Consider the following 20,302-nt stretch of genomic DNA (forward strand, 5'->3'; position numbering starts at 1 on the left):
GTCATTTGTAAAGATGACCTTTTAATGATGACACATTTCAGACAGTGAACAAACCACAAGTTCATCTCTTGGTGCCTCTGTGCAGCTCTGGCACCTCAAACTATTACCTAAAAGATGAACTGAAGGAGGTCCGCACTCTAAAAGCCTCTCTGTGGGGGTCTGATCCCCACTACTACCCTTACTTATAATACCCATAAAACTGATTTACTCTTCAACAGAAAAGAAATCAAGGCAGGAGGATCACAGTCCTCAGCAGGCAAAGCATCTTTCTGAAATCTGCTTTTCTGGTTTTATTTTGACCACTGTCTTTTATTTACAGTACCTGAAAACAGACCTACTTCAATGCTGCCTCGATCGATTTCCTTTTAGAACGGATTTAGGCTGGAGAGATGGCTCAGTCATTTAGAACAGTGACTGCTCTTCCTGAGGTCCTGAGTTCAATTCCCAGCAACCACATCGTGGCTCACAACCATCTGTAATGGGACCTGATGCCTTCTTCTGGTGTGTCTGAAGACACCGACAGTGTACAGTGTACATAAAATAAATAAAACTTTTCTTAGAAAATGAATTTAGGCAAAAAAGAGTGTTTCTTTAAAAAGAAAATGTTAATCATTAGCAAAACAGGTGATGCACATGGCCAGAAATGAGCAGTCGGTAAATGACTGCCTCGAGTGGAGGGGTGACCTGCTCCAGCTTGAAAAGAGCCAGTAAAGGTGGCTAACTACACCCCTTACCCCCTCCCGCCTCTGTCAGTCATCTTCCCTGGGCTGAGGTGATCTCTGGATCTCCACTCTCACTCCAGGATGCAGATGAGTCTAGCAGTGAAGCAGGATTTCCATTTGCAATAGCTCCATAGGGTACCGGATGCAGAGCTACTTTCATACCCTCCTGGCATATACTGCCCAGTACAGCATGCTAATAGACTTAAAGACGCTCACTCAGGGTGAAATGGATGCCTGTCACTGAGGAAGGCTCAATCAGCCCCTGTCCTTTCCCTCCTTCTCGCCCCCTTCCTCCTCCTCCTCTTCTTCCCCTCCCCCTTGCCTCCTTTATCCCTCCCTCTCCTTCCTCTCTCTCCCCTCCCCCCTTGCCTCCTTTATCCCTCCCTCTCCTTCCTCTCTCTCCCCTCCCCCTCCCCCCTCTCCTTTCATCCCCCTCCCCCTACACTGTCTAGATTGCATTCTGTAGCCCAGGTTGGCACTCTTCTTTCCCTCTGCCTTCTAAATGCTGGGTGTGAGCCAAGGTGTCTGGCTACATTTCTCTCTTCTTAAATCTCAGTTGCCTTCTAAAAGATCACTTACAACCAGTGTGCGTTAAAACCAACCAAAATGCCTTTAATATTTTAACATTAAACAGAAAACAAAAAACACTAACAACAGTAGCAATAACAACAGCAACAAAAAAAAAACAAAAAAAGACAGCAAACACTTAATATGGATCTAACTTTCACACAAACAAAAGGAGCACAGGAAGATACTGTTACAATAAAAACAGCACCTTCCTTCCGTATTGGCCTCTTTCCGAATCAGTATGATCCCTAATATATGCTATTACAGCTTGTAAACCTAAGGCCCTTTGTTTTTCACTTCCTGAGTTACTAACATGTCAGGAAGATTAAGTTCAGCTTTCCCACCCCCACCCCACCCCCACACCCCTACCCCACTCCCACCCCCACACCTCTACCCCACTCCCACCCCCACCGGCACGGGAAGAGATCACAGGGTCCCTCAGCATCTCTGATAGTTTGAACAGAGCTTACTAAGCATACACAGACATTCAACATCTCGATGCTATCCGGCTCCTCCTGCTCTCCAAAGGGTGCTCATACAGGATGAGGCTCATGTAAAAGCAGAAGCAGGACCCTGGGACACAAGTGTGCCACTGCTACCACAGATTCACCTACATATTCACATAAAGACACACCCTCCCACCCCCAGTACTAGGGATTGAACCTAGGACCTTCTGCATGCTAGGCAAGAACTCTGTCCCTGATCTCCAGTCCCAGCCTGACCCATCTACTTTTTTTTTTTATAAACTTTTAAATTATAAGCAATCAAGAAAAATCATATTTACCCAAACACACCATATTTGAACATTGGCAAATAGGTAAGGTAAGGTTTGGAATGTGATCAGAAGTTCTGGATGACATTTCTCTGTGACTCTAGCAGATTCTACAGGGCTTTGTTTATTTCTGTGTTTATCTTTCCTCTGTGGATCTTATTTCTCTGTTGTAGCTTCAAAGAGAAATGAACATTAACCTCTGCTGATACCAAGGAGCCTATAAGGGCAGTGGACTAGAAACACTGTCTACCTCAGTGGTTTCAATAGCTACGTTGTTACTGCTTAATGGAAGGAGGGACACCTCTTACCCACCTCTCAGAAAACCTGTTTCAATAGTGAGGAGAGGGCTGGAGAGATGGCTCAGCGGTTACGAGCACTGACTGCTCTTCCAAAGGTCCTGAGTTCAAATCCCAGCAACCACATAGTGGCTCACAAACATCTCCTAATGAGATCTGACTTCCTCTTCTGGAGTGTCTGAAGACAGCTATAGTGTACTTACATATAATAAATAAATAAATCTTTAAAAAAAATAGTGAGGAGATTGGGACCACTCACAGGTGTCAAGATTTCCACACAAATACAACAGACTTTCTTACACTCAGCTCTTTGTCTTCTTCACTTGGCAAACACAAGCAAATCTGGGCCCATCGCATGGCAGAATTACCTCACTAAACTTTCTTATGGGCACTCTGAGTACTCCACATATTTCAAAGGAAGGCAGGAAGAATTAGGAACCTAATCCGAATGTCCCCACAAACTGACTTACTATCATTATTTCCCATTTCAGCTAGAGTTTCAGACAGGGGAAAGACAGGTCCTATGTGTCATTCCCACGTCCCCCTTGGAGTCCTCCCATAAGCCACTGTACCAACGTTGAAACAATCAATCCAAAAGCCTTTTGGTCAAAACAAGTCTTCATACCAGTGAGTATTCCAGTTTCCATTTTTCTCGTATTTTTCACATTTTTCACATCGGCAAATTGTATTACTGCCAAGAGGATATGCATGTTCCCCTATGTGCATGCACATGCGTATGTGCAGATGTGTGCATGCAAGTGGAGGACTGCGGCTGCCATCGAGAGCCGTCTCATCACTCTCCAACGTACTCATTGAAGCAGGATCTCACAGAAGAACCCAGGACTTGCCAATTCCAATGCAGGCTAGTCTAGCTCATGAGTCATGTATAAAGGGAGGGCCTGTTCTGCTCTGGCACTTTAAAAATAGCTGATATCGAACACTCAACTGTTTTCTTTTATTTTTAGAACACTTAAGTCAGCACATATGTGATGAATTACCCTGTTGTTCTCACTAAAAAGTAAATTAAGAATTACTTCTGATTGATCAATTATCGTCATTTATATGGCCCAAGGAAGTGACAGCCTTTATGCAATCCAGATTCAGAGGGGTCACTGATTTCAAACAAGACATGTAAAACAAATTCAAACAGTCTATCCACGACTGTAATTTCAGGTTTATGAAATGGTGCCATGAAGCCACCATCAAAGCACTGGCTCGCCGGAAGGCCTCTCCAGCCCTTCTCAAAAACCTACAGGAAAAAAACCTGGCCAGCATTTATTCTGGGGCCCAAATGACAGTCTTTGGACACATGTAGTATTTTCTTTCTTAAAGCAGTTATAGGGATAAGTAAAGTTGTTCATATTTTTAAGAAAATGCAGTTCAGAAAAGATCGCAGAAGCTAGTACAGTCTATAAAGACAGCAAGTAGTAGAATTCTACTCTGAAACTCATTTCCTCCTGAGTCTATGGTTCTTCATTATCCACTACACAATCTTCAAATGACTCCGAGGACACCTGTCCTCCTCTATGCACATAAACTGAAACCTGTGAGAGGACTCACCAGGAGACATCCCAAAGCTGAGACTCCATGCATCCAGGCCTACCTCTCATGTGGCAGGACTCCACACTAAGCCCACAAAGGAACAAAGGAGTTTCTGCTCTTATCCCAATAACACATAATTCATGGTAGTTTCATGAGTCCCAACCAGATAAAACAATGAATCGTGGTGTATCTTTCTATGGTTTGGTAACATTTTGAGAGAATGCAGGTTGGATAGATTGGGCTAATGAGTTCAGAAATCCACATGTTTGCAGACATACACTTCCAAGCAGAAACTGTTTCAGAATGAGAACAGCGGTCCCCTTTCCTGGTTAGTGAACATACTAACTCAAGTTGACTCACCCAAGTTCCTCGAATAGCAAATCAGAAGATATACTTAGCATTTCCCCCCTAAGATTGGGATTTTTTTCTTTCAATGGGAGAAAGAGTGGTTATGAAATCCAAGGCCCTCAAACTCTTGCCTCTCGTAATTCCTTAGAGCTGTCAAAGGATCCTCTAATACAAGCAAGAGACAGGAAGTAAGGCAGATGGAAACTAAGACAATTGAAAAAGCCAGAAAAGCAGCATGGAGTATGGCCATGTTGTTCACACTAAAAAGCAAATTAAGAATTACTTTTGATCGATCAATTATCATTATTTATATGGCCCAAAGAAGTGAGAGCTGTTATGCAATCCAGATTCAGAGGGGTCACTGATTTTAAACAAAAAATGTAAAACAAGTTAAAATGGAAGAAAAGGGTGGACTGGCCCTCAAAAAGTTCATTCACTATCAAAACAGCCAAAGAAGGGTCAAAGTCAGAGGTCTTCATTGAGCAGGGTAGCACTCAACATGGTGGACTGCCTGTCCCATCAGCCTATCCCTGTACAGCTCATGGGACTCATTAGAGGAACCATGATGTGATGTTGTTTGCTGCCACCCTGGGGTGGGTGCCCAGGAAAAGTGAAATCATTTCAGCTCAGTATTGGTAGGTGCTACTCTGTTCTAAGTCTTCCTTATTGTAATTCCCATGGACAGCTCTGATGGTCAACATTACCTCCATAGTACCCATGTCAGACAATCCTGCCCTAGCCACACTCTGTTTAGCTTCAGCTTTCAAAACCACATCTACCTACTGGGTTGAAGGGAATCCCCCTAGCGCTTTCTCTAAATTTTAAATCTGATCATTCTATGCAAATCTAACACCAAAGTCTGTAGCTCTTTTTTCTCTCATAGCACCATACACAAAAATAACACTAAAACTTAATTCAGCAGGAAAAAAGGCACTTGCTGCCAAGCCTGATGACCCTAATATTTCAATTCCTGTGACCCACAAGGTAGAAAGAGAGAAATGACTATTCAAAGTTGTCCTCCAACCTTCAGAATTGCATATTCACATAAAAATACTGAAATACATTTAAAAAGCAGTAATGAATTTAAAGGCTCAACTTTTTAATAAAGCATGTGGTTTACTGCTTTTTAAAGCCCCCATACTTTAAGATAAATTCATAGCTACCTTATATGGAGAAGGTGACTAAATATCAAAGTCACCTAAATATTTTATCTGTATTGTCACCAAGGGTTTGTTCTACTGTTTTGTTGTCCTTAGGAAATTATCTAAGACTTAACTTTTGGACCCGATATTCACTTGAGAAATTTAATAGGATACTACGCACTTCTAATTTATTCTTAGTTTTAAATATGCCTTGGGATCTAGTTAAATCTTAAGGTGAGTATGGGAGACGGGGTCGGAACTCGCAGGGAAGCACAACTTGCCTACATGAAGCAAACTGATTAACCGTCACAGGGTGGGAGAGAGGCAGCCAACAGGACACCAAGACTGCAGAGCGCTCTGAGATGGGCGCCCATCCATCTCCACATGCAATGCATGTATTAAGAGCTTTGATAGGCAAACCTGCAACTGTTGTTTTCGAAGGTTCTGTATATGCTGGTTGTACGAGTTTTCTCTTCAAAGTAACTAAACTCTCAACAGAAATAGGTTATGAGGAGAACTCATCTAGGCCCATAGTTTGAGAGGTAGGAGGTCACTGTAGTGGGATTCGCAGCAGGGGGAGCGTGTGGTTGGAGCTCTTCACATCTTAGAAGATCAGAAAGAAGGCAAGGAGGGGTGCCAGCACATAGCCAGCCTTCTCCCTTCCCCCCTTCTATTTAGTCCCTCGATCCATCTTATGAGCCAGTGTCACCTATATTCAGGGTACAACCTCTCTTAGTTAAACCTCTTTGGAAGCTCAAATAGCTACACTGAGTCTCCCAGGTGATTCCAAATCCAATCCTGTTACAATGCAGCCAAGTGCTCTCTTCTTCACTTTCACTGTTCTCTGTATTACATAAACAGGAAGACTTCAGAGAATTTAGCATCACAAAATAGAGTTTCAAGTATTTCAAGTTTCCTATGATCCCCCTACAAAATACCTGTATTAACCAAAAGCTGTTTATTAACTCGGACTGTTTCGCCTTTGCCAAGACTTTGTCAGACCACATGAGCCTTTTTTTTCACCTTTTATGTGTGTTTATATGACTGGCATGACATGCTGTATGCTACAAAGACATTTATCTGAAACTCTAGTTTGGTACGCAAAATAGTAAGAAAATAATAACAAGAGTAATAAATACTAAAGAATAGAGACACGGCACAAAGAGTTCCATGTATCCCCAGAAAGAGTACCACGTGATCTGTCTCTCTAAAGGGCAAGGGAAGAATACAGAGGGAGTGTTTACTTCTGACTGGTCACAGGCTTATCCTGGAAAATGTATATCTCTAAAACAGCACAGGGCTTTCTCCCATAGTCTAATAGCAGCACCATGTTCTTACTTAAACACACAGAAGAAAACAGACCAAGGCATGTTTTAGTTAAGTTATATATTTAGCTTAGGTATAAATTCTTATAATGTATACTAAAATATGAATCTGAAATAATTACCCCCGCTTGTTATGGTAGCAAGAATCTTTTGTCTTGCACCATCTCCTTGACCAGTTCAGGCGGCACAATGGGTGGTAAATATGTGTCCCATTCTCGAGACAAAAGACATTGAGGCTCAGCGTTAAAGATCGAAAGACTACAGAGAGAATCGCTGGGTAGAGGCTCAAAATCATTGGGTAGAGGTGCTTTGCTGGTGCTTCTTTATTTTAGATCTGAACATCAAACTGTTGAGTACATATGACAAGGAAGAGCAAATCATCACTTACGTACGAATGGCCATGCAAAGGTTCCAAAGCATAATTTAAGTGCGCCTCTGGAGAGACAGAAAGTACGACCAAAGCTTTACCCATCTTCCTCTTCTTCACACCCATGGCAGACATTGCTGAATGGTCACCTGGGAGATGTCACTGTCTGCCAACAGAAGTTAGTGTAGGAGATGCAGTGCCAAAGTTGACCTCTGGAAACAGCTGGAATATTACTAATGGCTGGTCCCTAGACCCCACCTGCTCTGCAGCTGGCAGTGAATTTTCTGAGCATAGGTTGGGCTACATCACATATCTTTCATCAAAATAGAATACATGGATAATGTGGTGGTTTGAATAGGAATGCCCTGCCCCCCTCCCTCTCACCCCCCTACCCCACGTTTCATTTGTTTGAATGTTTGGCCCATAAGAAGTAGCACTATTACGAGGTGTGGGCTTGTTGGAGGAAGTGTGTCATTGTGTAGCTGGGTGTTGAGGTTTCATGTGCTTATGCTAGGCCTAGTGTGGTGGTCTCCTTTGCTGCCTACTGATCAGGATGTGGAACTCTCAGCTCCTTCTCCAGCGCCATGTCTGCCTGCATGCCACTATGTTTCCAACCATGACAATAATGGACTAAACCTGAGAATTGTAAGCCAACCCCAATTAAATACTTCCCTTTATGAGAATTGTCATGGTCATGGTGTCTGCCCACAGCAATAAAACCCTAACTAAGACAGAAAACAAGGGGATTAACGTTTCCAAGTTGTACAAGTTAAGTTCTGTTCATTTTGTTTGTTTGCACATGGGATCTTGCTCTGTACCCCAAGTTGTCCTTCAACTCAGAGTCTGCCTTCTTTAGCCCCCTGAGCTGAGGATTTACAGCAGGGGCCACCATACTCAGATAGTTTACATGCAGGTAAATGTTTGTGTGCAGAGAACACATGCATATGTGTGGTGGCCAGAGAATGACCCCAGGTACTATTCTTTCTCAGAGTTGTCTACTTTGTGTTTTGAAGCAGGATCTCCCACTTGCTTGCTATTTAGAAATTAAACAAGACTAACTGCTGAGTGAGCTCCAAGAATCCTCCTGTCTCCACTCCTGAGTATTATATTTGTATGTGTCCATCTATGTCTAGCTTTTTTGGTGGTTTCTAAGAAATGGACATAGGCCCTCCTGTTAGCACAGCACAGTGAATACTTTACAGAAGGAGATATCTCTCCTGCCCCAAGTCTTTCCTCATTAAAATGACTTAACTCACTGAATTTTCTTGTTTCGTGTTCTCTTGTTGAATGTGCTCAGAGGGAACCAGTCACTGTGAGCTGCACAGTGTGAACCCGTGGCTTTATTTTTGACATTATACAAAACCAGATTGTCTATGTTTGTGTCGGTTTAGCCCATAATACTTGCTATCTGTTCTTGCATAAGGAATATATAGTTTTCTCACTTCTGAAATGAATAATATAACCAAGTGTTCTTTGGCTCATAGAAATCGTTTTTTTCTGTAAAATCAAACCAAGCCCTAAATAGAAACATTTTAAAGATTATTTTTTTCTTCAGTAAGTTTTGATCACTGGCAACGTCTAAACAAATGTGAATGATTTAATTCAAAGGAAAAAGTGCACTGCTCACCATTTCCAAAAGTTCTCACCCCAGAACTGGAAATCTATACAGAAGATGAATAAAGCCAAACACATGGACTTGGGCTAAGATTAGACTTACTGACGTCAGCATGGTTTTCCAGGCATGCATCTGGATGAATGCTGAAGGAGAACAGAGTGAATAGCTGGTGTGTGTGTGTGTGTGTGTGTGTGTGTGTGTGTGTGTGTGTGTGTACATGCACAGAGACAGTTTTTCAGAGACTCTGTCAACTAAGGATGACTGGAAGCAATGAAAACTCCCATCAGCTGAACTTGGTGCTATATTCTTATAATCCTAGCTATCTGGGAAGCTAAGGCAGTAAGACTGCAAGTTCAAGACCAGCCTCAGCAACTCAATCATAGCCTATTACAAAAGGAAATCAAAAGAGGGCACTGGAAAAAGTTTCATGTTAGACTGAGGAGTCCACCAGGACCTGACAGATAGTCCCCAAGCCACAGCCACAATGGGCGGCCCAGTGGGCCCCAAACCAAAACAAAAGGACATAATGTGGGAAGTGAATTGGAGTGTGTGTGTGTGTGTTTATGTGCGTGTGTGTCTATATATTACTTGTGCTTTTTCTTTGGCTTTGTTTTGTTCTATTCAAGTTTGTTTGCTTTTATCTTTTTACTTTTTCCTCTTTCTGGCTGTCTTTTTTCTTCTTTTTTTTTTCTCTTTAGATGTCTGTCTGTTTTCTAATGAGGCAGAACAAAGGATGAAGATGTAGGTGGGTGGAGAGAGTCTAGGAAGAGTTGGAGGAGGGAAACCCCTAATCAGAATACATTTAAAAACACAAAACAAAGCAAAGTTTAATCAGAAAGAGTAGACTTGAAGCATTCTCACCTCCCTCCAAAAGATGCAAGAAAATATTTTGGTATGGAAGACAAAATTAAAGAATTATTCTTAGGTCAAGGAAACTCAAGAAATATGAAATAGGAATGAAATCAGTGGCAGGTGTGACGGTTAATTCTGTCAACTAGACATTTCCAGAGAAAATTAACTAAGGTGGGAAGACCCACCCTATAGTAGGTGGCATGGTTTCATTGACTAGGGTCCTGACTAAATTAAAGGAAGAAACTGAGCTGGGCATGGCCTCCACCTCTCCACTTGCTGACTGGGTGCAGTGTGACCTGTCATCATGCCTTCCTCACTGTGATGGACTGCACCCTCACAAGCTAAGCCAAAACAGACCTCATCTTCCACTTCTTTTGTCCTTTATTTTGTCACAATAAGAAAAGTAACTCATACCACAGGGGATTTTCTTTCACTATAAAAGAATAGTAGTATGGGGAGTAGTAAGAAAATGTGAATCAATTCTGCAGGTGACAGTTCTGGGTCACTGTTAACTCCCAGGTTTAGATAACCATTTTGTATTTATGTAAGAATTTAATTCTCAAAATGAAAAAAAAAAAAGGCGGGCTGTGAGAGGGCTCAGCAGGGAAAGGTGCTTGCTGCCAAGGCCAGCAACCTGAGTTCAGTCCCCAAGAAACCCTGCATGGAAGAAGGAGAGAAAACCACCTCCCTCCCTCCTGCAAGCTGTTCTCTGACATCCACACATGTGCATGTATGCAGAACATACTCACAGACACAGAAATGAATTAAAAAATACTGACATTCTTATGAGCCTGATGTTCTGTCTACTGCATGAAGGAGGCACACTGTACCCTCATAAGCAGACAAACAAGTGGAGCCAGCAAAGGCTGAAGTAAATGGAGACGTTACTATCTACGCAAAGAATGCACAGACGTGTGCCTGTGAGCCTGAAGTTACATGAATAAAAGGAAAGCAAATCAAAAGGAAGAGAGTTCTCCGGTCTTTAAAGAAAAGAAAAAAGAAAAAAGAAAAAGGACACTCCACCATGTTGATTCATACATCATCCTGCCACTTGCATTGGTCTCAGAACATTATCTTCCCTATAAAAATACACACTGGTGATCCCTGGGCTGCAAACTAAGCAGCCTGGCTGGGAGGGAAGACCCTGCTTGGCTTTCTAGGAAACCTGGCTAGCAAAGACAGCACAGTCAAACAAAGGCAGAGGAAGAGTGGCTCATGTCAACCCCCCCTGAGCTCCACACAGATCCTGGCTGCTTTCAGGTCTCCAAGTCAGAGAGCTTTTGAGCCACGTGTGTGTTTAGGAATTCTGGGAACGGAGGGTGCGATGGCTCTTTCTCTACACCCACATAATCACATTTGCCGGCTTGAACAAAAAGCCATTTCAACCACACAACTGCTCTAGGCTTTTATCGCCATCTGATACAAGTCCTAACCAAAAGAAGACTGAGCTCAGTCCTCCGATTCACAAAGCTTCAGGATTTAACTCATTATCTATCTATATATCTATACACATGTATAGATATAGATATCTATATATGAGAGACAGATACACATATATGCTAAAGAGGGAGATGGGAAGGGGAGGGGATGGGGAGGGGAGGGGAAAGGGAGGGGAGAGGGAGGAGGAGAGAGCAGTACTAGTTTTGAAGTGAGCTTGCCAGGCTCTCTGTCCTTAGGCTTTCTGAATTTTTTTCCCCCATGGACATTCAGCCAAAGGAGGTGTTCAGAGAGCTTGCCAAGCACACTACATGATAAGGAACTGGAGCAACAGAGCAGTGGCTCAGTGTTGTGTTGGCTGGACTACAGAAAGATGGCTTGTTCCCTGCCTGGCACAGCCCCGATGATTTTTTTAGGCTGATATTGCTTTTACATGTTTTTTTTCAACTTTTGCTCTTTCCTATCATTACATCAGACTTGGGTAGGATCTGCTTAAGTCTAAACTCCGGATCACAGAGCTGCGTTCTGTTTGTGAGGATCCTGCTCCCGTCAGTTCATAGCTTTGGATGCTATGACGATTCTTCTAATGTTCGCAATAAGAGCACCGCTCCTTTGAGAACCTTGGGGGTTTTAAGGTATGAAAGTGTTATACTGACTTTATCAGACAACTCAAGACAAACAAAACCAAAAACTTCTCAGATGCAGAAATCAGAAGCCATTGGTAAAGTTAGGGTTTCGTGAGAGGGCTATAAGATAGATAGAGAAATGTACTTTAGCCTCTTAAGAAGAACAAGCTTATATAGAGTTCAAGGAAGAGTCAGGAGCAGGAGAAGGCCCAGAAGGTTTGGAGGTAGAGGGGCAGGAAGGACAAAGTAAGGATCAGAACACTGACCATGGAGAGCTTGCTGTGTCTCTGAGGCAGATGTGGAGGAGGCAATCTATACACACAGACCCAGGCCAACACAGGACACACAGTGCTAGCACATAGCAAATGCTCCTGCCACATAAGCTAGGAGGGCACTTCATGCAAGGGGCCCAACAGTCCCAGCTCCTGCTTCCTCACCGGGCCTTGGCAGCACAGTGCCCATCTGAGACTGTCACTCAGGCAGCCTGGGAAGAAAGGGATGCTGACAGCTCCATTCCTGAGCCAAGGACTGTAACCCATTCAACACCACAATAGGTTGCTTCAACGATGGCAGGCAGTTCTCTCAGTAACAACAAGCAATGCCCTGAGAGCCTGCAGCTGGCACAGCACACTGCATCTACAAGAAGGCATGGCTTCTGACAGCATCACCACATCTCCTAAAGCTGATGCACCCAGATGCTCATGCAGCCACTCATAGGGTACAGTCTCGCCCTGCAGAATGGATGAGGTTACATCTCTCTCTGGATTTACTATCAGCAGCCTCTTGAAAGAACTAAAGTTCCCACACCGGGCCTCTGCTAAGCTTGCTCACTGCCTTGGAAATGGGGAGATTTGGGGTAGGAAAACAGGAAGCCTAACTCTTCCCATGATGAAACACACACACACACACACACACACACACACACACACACAGAGCCGGCTTTGTGCCTCCTGTTAATAAACCCCAACACAGATGAGCTGAACCAGAGAGCCTATATGAAGTCATGAGAATCACTGTATCATGTCAGAAGAGATCAGTACCCAATGGAGAAGAGCGCGCTTTGCCGGTTGTGATGATGCATGTAGCGACTCTCTATTGGGAGCTCCCTTTCTGTCTCAACAGTGGGGCGTGATTAATATTTTACATACTGTCCAAAGGGGGAGTGTGACTTACCAGAAACCGTACCGAACATTTCAAACACAGATCATCGTCTGCCAAGAGAAAATCCTGCCCAGCTGGAGATTTCTCATTTGCAAAACTTAAGAGCGATGAAATTCCATGACTTGGAGAAACTGGCTGTCTGGCCGATGCCTTGGCAACACAGGCTGCACTTATCTTTTTGAACAATAGTCTCAGAAAATGTATTTGCTTTCAAAAACTATGGTGAATGCATCTGAGCTCTCAGGAAAGGGGCTGCTGACCAAGCAATAGGCTGTTAGAGAAAATCTATTAATCTAGGCTGGAAAGTCCAAAGCATAAGGTTTAACTCCAAGTTCAGATCTTGTTTGAAGGTCAAAGGCAATGTAACAATATTAATAGCATCCTTAAGTCAAAAGCAAGTATCTGTTAACACATAAGTAACCGTGGCTCTTATTCCCAGCCTTAACTCAGGTACTTTGTTTACCCAGGAAGATTTAACTCTGTATTCCAAAGAGGACATACAATTAACCTAAGAAAAACTACACTGTACACTATTCAATTGGTTCACATAAAACTGAAACATTGAAAATTCTGTTCTCTATCTTCTTGACACTTTGTGCCCCCAAGAAGATGCCCGAGAGTAACATAAACTTCACTTATAGCTTAACATAAAAACACCCAGGAGATACATATGCTGAACACAGATGTCTGGGACAGCAGACTGCTCAGGTAGTGTGACATTTTTTCTAGCTTTCTGTTCAGTGACTGGCAATGGTCATGGATGCCCTTCCTCTGCCATTGAGCAGGTCACCTGGAACCTCACAGTTACTCTTTCTCTAGAAGGGGATGAAACAATTTAGTTCCCAGAAATACTCGTTAAATAGAATGCTCCAAAACAGCAACCAAAGGGAGTTTGGTCTTTCAAACTTTGCAACAAGAACCCATACAAGGAGGCGAGAAGCCATCAGCTTCTGATCTGTATCCTAATCTGTCACTTGAATACCGGAAGCAGCGCTGTCTGGTGCTTATGAGGGATCCATCAGTGTCAGTCCACAAACCTGCTACACAGTAACTGAAAAGCGAGTCCACGCGTGCTGACGTGAGAGGATTCTACTGTCCACTTTGACCTGCATGCTCCAGGCAATCACCTCGTACAATGGACCTCAGGCAAACAGCCAGGAGGTGAGCATGAAAAGGCACACACACTGCCTCTGTAGAAGCTTTGCTGCTGTGCTGTGAGCACTGAGGAAAGGAGAGCGACCCTTTCTGAGGCTGACACACTGACAATTTGAGTCCCAATTTGCCCAACAGGGGCCTGATCGGCTGTTTCTAACTAGAGTACAAACCCTCGGATGGTTGTTTTGCACAGAGCTGGAAACAAGGCATAGCGAACAGATGCAGGTCTCCATTAGATGAGCCAAACTGTGAACATGCCACCCAACCCCCTCCCCAACCCAGTCTCTCCTTGCTGAACAACAGCTTCACACCAAGGCAATCAACACCGATCCCGTTACACACCACCCTCAAAGTATACTGCTGCCCCCCCATCCCCACACGAGGCGCCCCTAACCCCGGCCCCCTAAATATCCCCCTGCGAGCCAGGCAAAGGTGGATGGATGGCAGGCAGCCTATTTAGACACCAGCCAGTGTTCACATACCTCAATAATCCTGTCATGAATTTGCAGGCCTCCTTCCTTGGCTGCAGGCCCGCTGTCAACTATTTTGGATACAAAGATTCCTTCACTGGAGGATCCATCTTGATTGTCCTTTGGGTTTAAAAAAAAAAAACAGGCATGAATGCTAGGCATGGAAGTTAGCATGGGGAAAAAAAACCCAAAACTTTGCACTCTGCAACCTTAGCTTGTCAAAAGCGGCGTTCAGCGGGGGAGGGGATGCTGTGTGTGTCCTTTAATTTCTGTTTTAAACTGAAACTGGCTCATATACATTGTAAAAATATTCCAAACTGGAGCCAAACTTAGAGCACAGGAGGGGCGCGCTATCCTTGAGCAGCCCTCCTCTCTGCTCGGTGAGATGTCTATTTCAGCATGTGTATGCACGCTGTCCAAAATATCTGAACGCACCACCTTCCTCAGCACTGGAGCAGGATCGCACCCAGCCCACTCTCACACCCGGCCGGGCGGTTTTTCTTTTCCCTTCCATTTATTTCCCTTTCCCCTTCCTCCCCACTTCCCATCCCAGCACCTCTCCTTTCTCTCTGCTCTCTCCACTTTCCATCCTTCTCCTCCTCCCTCCAGCCTTTGATTCCTGCCTTTTCTTTTCTCCCCTCCCTCCCTCCCTCCCTCCCTCCCTCTCTCCCTCCCTCCCTCTTTTCCTCCCTCCCTCCCTCCCTCCCTTCCTCCTTCTCTCCCATCCTCTCTTCTTTCCTGCTATAGGTGCAGCTAAGCCACACTTCCCACACTGCCCCATTTCCCGAGACTGAATGGAACAGCAACTTAGGAAGTGTGGGCAGAGTCCAACCGACCCTCTTGCCATTCGTCAAGGGGGCGTGATAATGTCATTTTGAAACACCTTTGCTCACAGATACCAAAGGTGGAATCCTTAGCAATTTAAAGGACTGGGTCAAATTTGAGTAAGGGACAAACACTGCTGAATGGCCCTACAGAGACCAGCCTGAGATTTCACTAGACACTTCCTCCACTTGTTACCTACACAGAGAATCGGTACAGGGGTCACTAGGTAATAATCTAATTATGAAAAGGGATATTTACAAATAAAGACAAATAGGTCAGCTAATTTCTCCAAGTCCCTGCTTCCCCTAATTAGAAAAGGGTCCACCTGCTCATTCACCCATCGCACCCCAGCTCGCCCACAAACTTCTGTCTACACAGCACTAAGACAAGTCTTCTCCAAGTGTTTAGAAAGTTCTAGTGATTAACAGATGGGTTTTTAAATAATTACATGGCACATGCATGTGCTGTTTCCAAACAAAAACATCTGATAATATAATTGATCTTCCCAAAAGGCCAGTAAAACAAAATGACTTGAAAAGGAGGCAGAGAATACCCACAGAACTCCAAACCACTCCATATTAAACACAAGAAGACATATTTTAATAGTGCTCTCCCTATAAGTATATAAAAATACCATGGCCAAAAATAACTATGAAAATATAACATTTCCATCTTCAAACGAAGAAGAGAGATGGAGAACAGGGGAATAAAGGAAAATAGAGAGGAGAAGAGAGGGAGAGAAAGAAAAGAGAGGGGGTAGGAGAACTATTCTAAAGAATGACAACTAAGGTTGAGAAGATACATTCTACAGCCTCTTCTCTCCCGTGTCTCTCTCTCTCTCTCTCTCTCTCTCTCTCTCTCTCTCTCTCTCTCTCTCTCTCTCTCTCTCTCTCTCTTTCTCTCTCTTTCCCTCTCCCTCCCTCCCTCTCTCCTTCCCATTCCCTCCTTGACTCTTACTTGCCATCTCTGTTTCTGTGTCTATCATCTGTCTATCTGTCTGTCTATGTATCTATCTATGTATCTATGTATCTATGTATCTATCTATGTATCTATCTATGTATCTATCTATGTATCTATCTATGTATCTATCTATGTATCTATGTATCTATCTATCTATCTATCTATCTATCTATCTATCTATCTACCTGTCTATCTATCTATCTATCTATCTATCTATCTATCTATCTATCTATCTATCTATCTATCTACCTACCTACCTACCTATCTATCTATTCTTGGATCTCTTTTTTTCCAGAACAAAGAAACAAAACTCCAGGCTAACATGAGCATTAAGAATTTATCAACAGTCTATTCCCACGCCATATGTAGGTCTCTAAGTTCCATCTGAGTTCCATCAATGCTTTCTTAGAAGTTGGGTCAGCACTGCCATGGGTGCTGCATGAGGCTAGCTCTCATCAGTAGCCATCACTACGTACCATCTCAGCACTCTGCTCACACTAACCCTTCACCTCACTAACTAAGAAGCTACAAGCATCCTTTCCTCTTAGCAGTACGAGGGTTTCTGTTTCCAGAGGACTTGAGAGGTAGCAGTCACGTGCTTACTCAATCGTCACAACAGCCACAGAAGTAAGGACTAGTGTCATCTACCCCACAGGAGGAAAGCCTGAATTTAGAAAAGCTAAATGACATGAAAGGCACAGAGCTAAAGCGTAGCATGTCTTCCGTTTCCTAGAGGATCTTCAAAGACAATACTTTCTTTCCAGTGAGAAAGCTCACAAACGGGGTTCAACATCTCAGTCTACACGACATTCCGATTAAAGTAACCGAAGAGTCTCACTGGACAGCAAGACTTAAAAGCAAATTGCACTTCCCGTAGAGGACATGCTGATACATCTCATAAAAGGAAAATAACATGTCTGGGTTCAGCCATTTTGCATTTCATGGACAGAGAAGAGATGCAGGATGAGCTTTGGTTTGCTTTGCAAAACACTATACTGTGCCTAAATAACTATCATAAAGGGATGCAAGGAAGTTCAAGCAAAAATCTAAGAGGAACAAGCAACACCCAACACCAGAATTCGGTATAAAACAGTAGTAAAGGGTGAGGCCTGGAAGCAGAAAATACAAAGAGGAGGCTGTGGTAAAGGGTCAGCTAGTAAAACATTTGCCTTACAAGTATGAGATCTTGAGTTCAATACCCCAGAACTTCTGAGAGTACACAGGCACAATCATACATACACACAGACAGACAGACAGACAGACACACACACACATGAACACACTAGTGCAAGCAATCAAGGCATGGCAGTACTAGATTGCAATCCCTGTGCTGTAAGGTAGAGACAAGTAGATCCCTGGGGCTCGCTGGCCAGATAGCCTAGTCTAGTTGGTGAGCCCCAGGCCAGTGACACCCTGTCTCAACAGAAACAATGTGAAGTTCTCTTCAGCAACACAAATACTAAATCAGATCTATACAGATACAGAGACTAGCAAGTCCTCTACACAATGATGACAGGGAAGTTCATAGCTTTTAAATTACCTGTGAGTATATAATTAGATACTTTGTTACTAGTGCTTATACTTCTAAAACATTAAGTAGAACAGACTGTTTAAAGAAGTGACACTGGGGGTGGTGGCACATGCCTTTAATCTCAGCCCTTGGAAGGTCGAGGCAGGGGGATCTTGGTATTTGAGGTTAGCCTGTCTACATAGAGTTCCCGGACAGAGAGGGTTACACAGACAGACCCTGTCTCAAAACAAAACGAGGAAAAACAACAAAACAAACAAACAAATAAACAAGCTACCTGCACAAAGAATAAGAAAAGTGATTAAGTAGCTAGTTATTAATGTATAAGTTACGGACAATACAATCTATCCTTTTGAAGTTAATAAAAACCATGTGGCTAGTGCTTGAGGAACAGTTGGAGTGGCCATCTGGCTATAATGCCCAGGTGTACATATGTGAGCACACACACACACACACACACACACACACACACACACACACACACATGTATACATGCACACAGAAAGCACAAAAATGCAAGAAACCAGCTGAAATCCATTCCTGACAGCCATATTTTCCCCTTGGGTATCTGTCCTCTGTCTTTGTCTGGCTCCTCTTCTAACATACTCTAAGTCTGATTTATTAATCAAGGTGAACTAATGTACCATAGGACTTGTTTTATTATCTTGAGTCAAAGAAAAACAAGAAGGGTTGCTTTCGTTCCAGGAGTATCCAGATATAAAATACACTTGCCCCAGGCTTAAATGACAGAATACACCTGACTGGCTACTGCTTCTTCAGGAACATGAGAACTGATAAATAAGTGATGGGGTTTGGCTGATGGCATCAGACAGAGACTTGTGCAATGGTACTCCTGATGTCAGTGGCCCTGGACTAGGCTATTTCACTGTCCAACCAAGCATCTCATAGGATTTCCTTGGGAAAAGACACTCGCCATTTATACTCCTTTCAACTTCCAGACCTGATGATGTGTATGTCTGGCTGCTTAGCTCTGGTTCTCATTCTGTAGACCAGGCTGGCCCCAAACTCAGAGATCTTGCTTCCTCTGCCTCTGAGTGCTGGGACTAAAGACATGTGCCTGTTCCTGGAATTCAGCTCAGTTTTTTTCCTGTCTACTCGGAGACCTGCCAGCCCCTCCTGCTCCAGTGAAGTGCAGAATACATTTTAGATTTTGATATGCTTTTTCTGCTAAATCAGAAAACTTGTAATCAACACTACATGAAACCCATCAATGTAAAACTGAATTTCCTTCTGGTTTCTGCTGTTCAGAATGTAATGGTTTATATTTGTGTGCAGCTGCATGTAATGAGGGCTCAAGCCACCCCCGTGTGTGTGTGTGTCTGTGTGTGTGTGTGTGTGTGTGTATGTATGTGTGTGTATGTGTGTGCGTGTGTGTGTGTGTGTATGTGTGTATGCATGTGTGTGCGTGTGTGTGTGTGTGTGTATGCATGTGTGTGTGTATGTATGTGTGTGTGCGTGTGTGTGTGTGTGTGTGTATGTATGTATGTGTAAGTATGTGTGAGTGTGTGTGCGCGCGTGTGTGTGTGTGTGTATGTATGTGTGTGTGTGTAGGTATGTGTGTGCGTGTGTGTGCGTGTGTGTGTGTGTGTGTGTGTATATACATGTGTGTGTGTGTGTGTAGGTATGTGTGTGCGTGTGTGTGTGTGTGTGTGTGTGTGTGTGTGTGTGTATACATATGTGTGTGTGTGTGTGTATACACATATCAGGTTTCTTTTTCAGGTGGGTCCTAGAGACCAAAATCGGGTCATCAGCCTCAGTGCAAACACCTTTGCCCACGGGGCTAAGTCGCCAGCAGCTCCAAACCTCATTTGTTTCTTGAGAGCAAGTCTCTTACTGAAGCTGAGCATGACATTTGAGCTAAGCTAGCTCAACTAGCCTAGGCAGATAGTACCTGGAATCCTCCTGCCTCTGCCCACCCTCCAGCGGCAGGGCTACAACCTCTGGCTTTATGTGGATGCTACAGACTGAACTCCATTCCTCATGTGTGTACAACAAGCACTTTACCCTCTAAGCCATCTACTCCGTCCCCACACAGATTGTTAGCTCAGGACCAAATCAATAGAGAATGTTTTAAAAGGCTACAAAATCAGGTTGGGCTTGTATTAAAACCTATTTTTTAAAAGTAAAAGAAGTGGGCACACACGCACATACTTTGAAAAGCAAAAATCATCTTCTGAGGGAGGAGAAAAGCCCTTCTTCACCCCTCCTGGGGTGTGGCTGCCAAACAGCCTCCTGGAAGCAGCATAATGGGTTTCTCAGCAATCACCACCCATACAAGTGCCTCTCCACACCAAGGTTTTACAAACACTGGGCTTTGATGTGGTTCCACCTAGGGCAGAGACAAGGTCTTCCTAGTTCAGGGTCTGTCTGCTGTAGACGTTCCTGAAACATCTAGTAAGTGGAGTGGATCGTGGTTTCCAGAGGTTGTTTAAATCTGACAACAGAGATGGCAGAGGAGGGAGAACTATCACCAAAGCGATCAAAGGGAAGCCCATGTATTTTCTGGGCTAAGAAGCTTACATGCTTTCTCCTCGGTGTGCTTGTTTGTTTGTTTGTTTTTCCTTTAGGGTG

General features: G+C 43.6%; 1 protein-coding gene across 1 annotated transcript in view; it reads right to left on the reverse strand.

Moving 5' to 3' along the window:
* Window positions 1-20,302, reverse strand: part of Pdzrn3 (PDZ domain containing ring finger 3) — a 229,312-nt gene that overhangs the window by 191,954 nt on the left and 17,056 nt on the right. The window contains exon 3 of the mRNA XM_052174441.1: window positions 14,410-14,517. Coding sequence (XP_052030401.1) covers window positions 14,410-14,517 — 108 coding nt within the window. The remainder of the gene's footprint in view (window positions 1-14,409; window positions 14,518-20,302) is intronic.

Source organism: Apodemus sylvaticus, chromosome 2 (genome assembly GCF_947179515.1).
Source record: "Apodemus sylvaticus chromosome 2, mApoSyl1.1, whole genome shotgun sequence".
In the NCBI taxonomy this organism is placed as follows: domain Eukaryota; kingdom Metazoa; phylum Chordata; class Mammalia; order Rodentia; family Muridae; genus Apodemus; species Apodemus sylvaticus.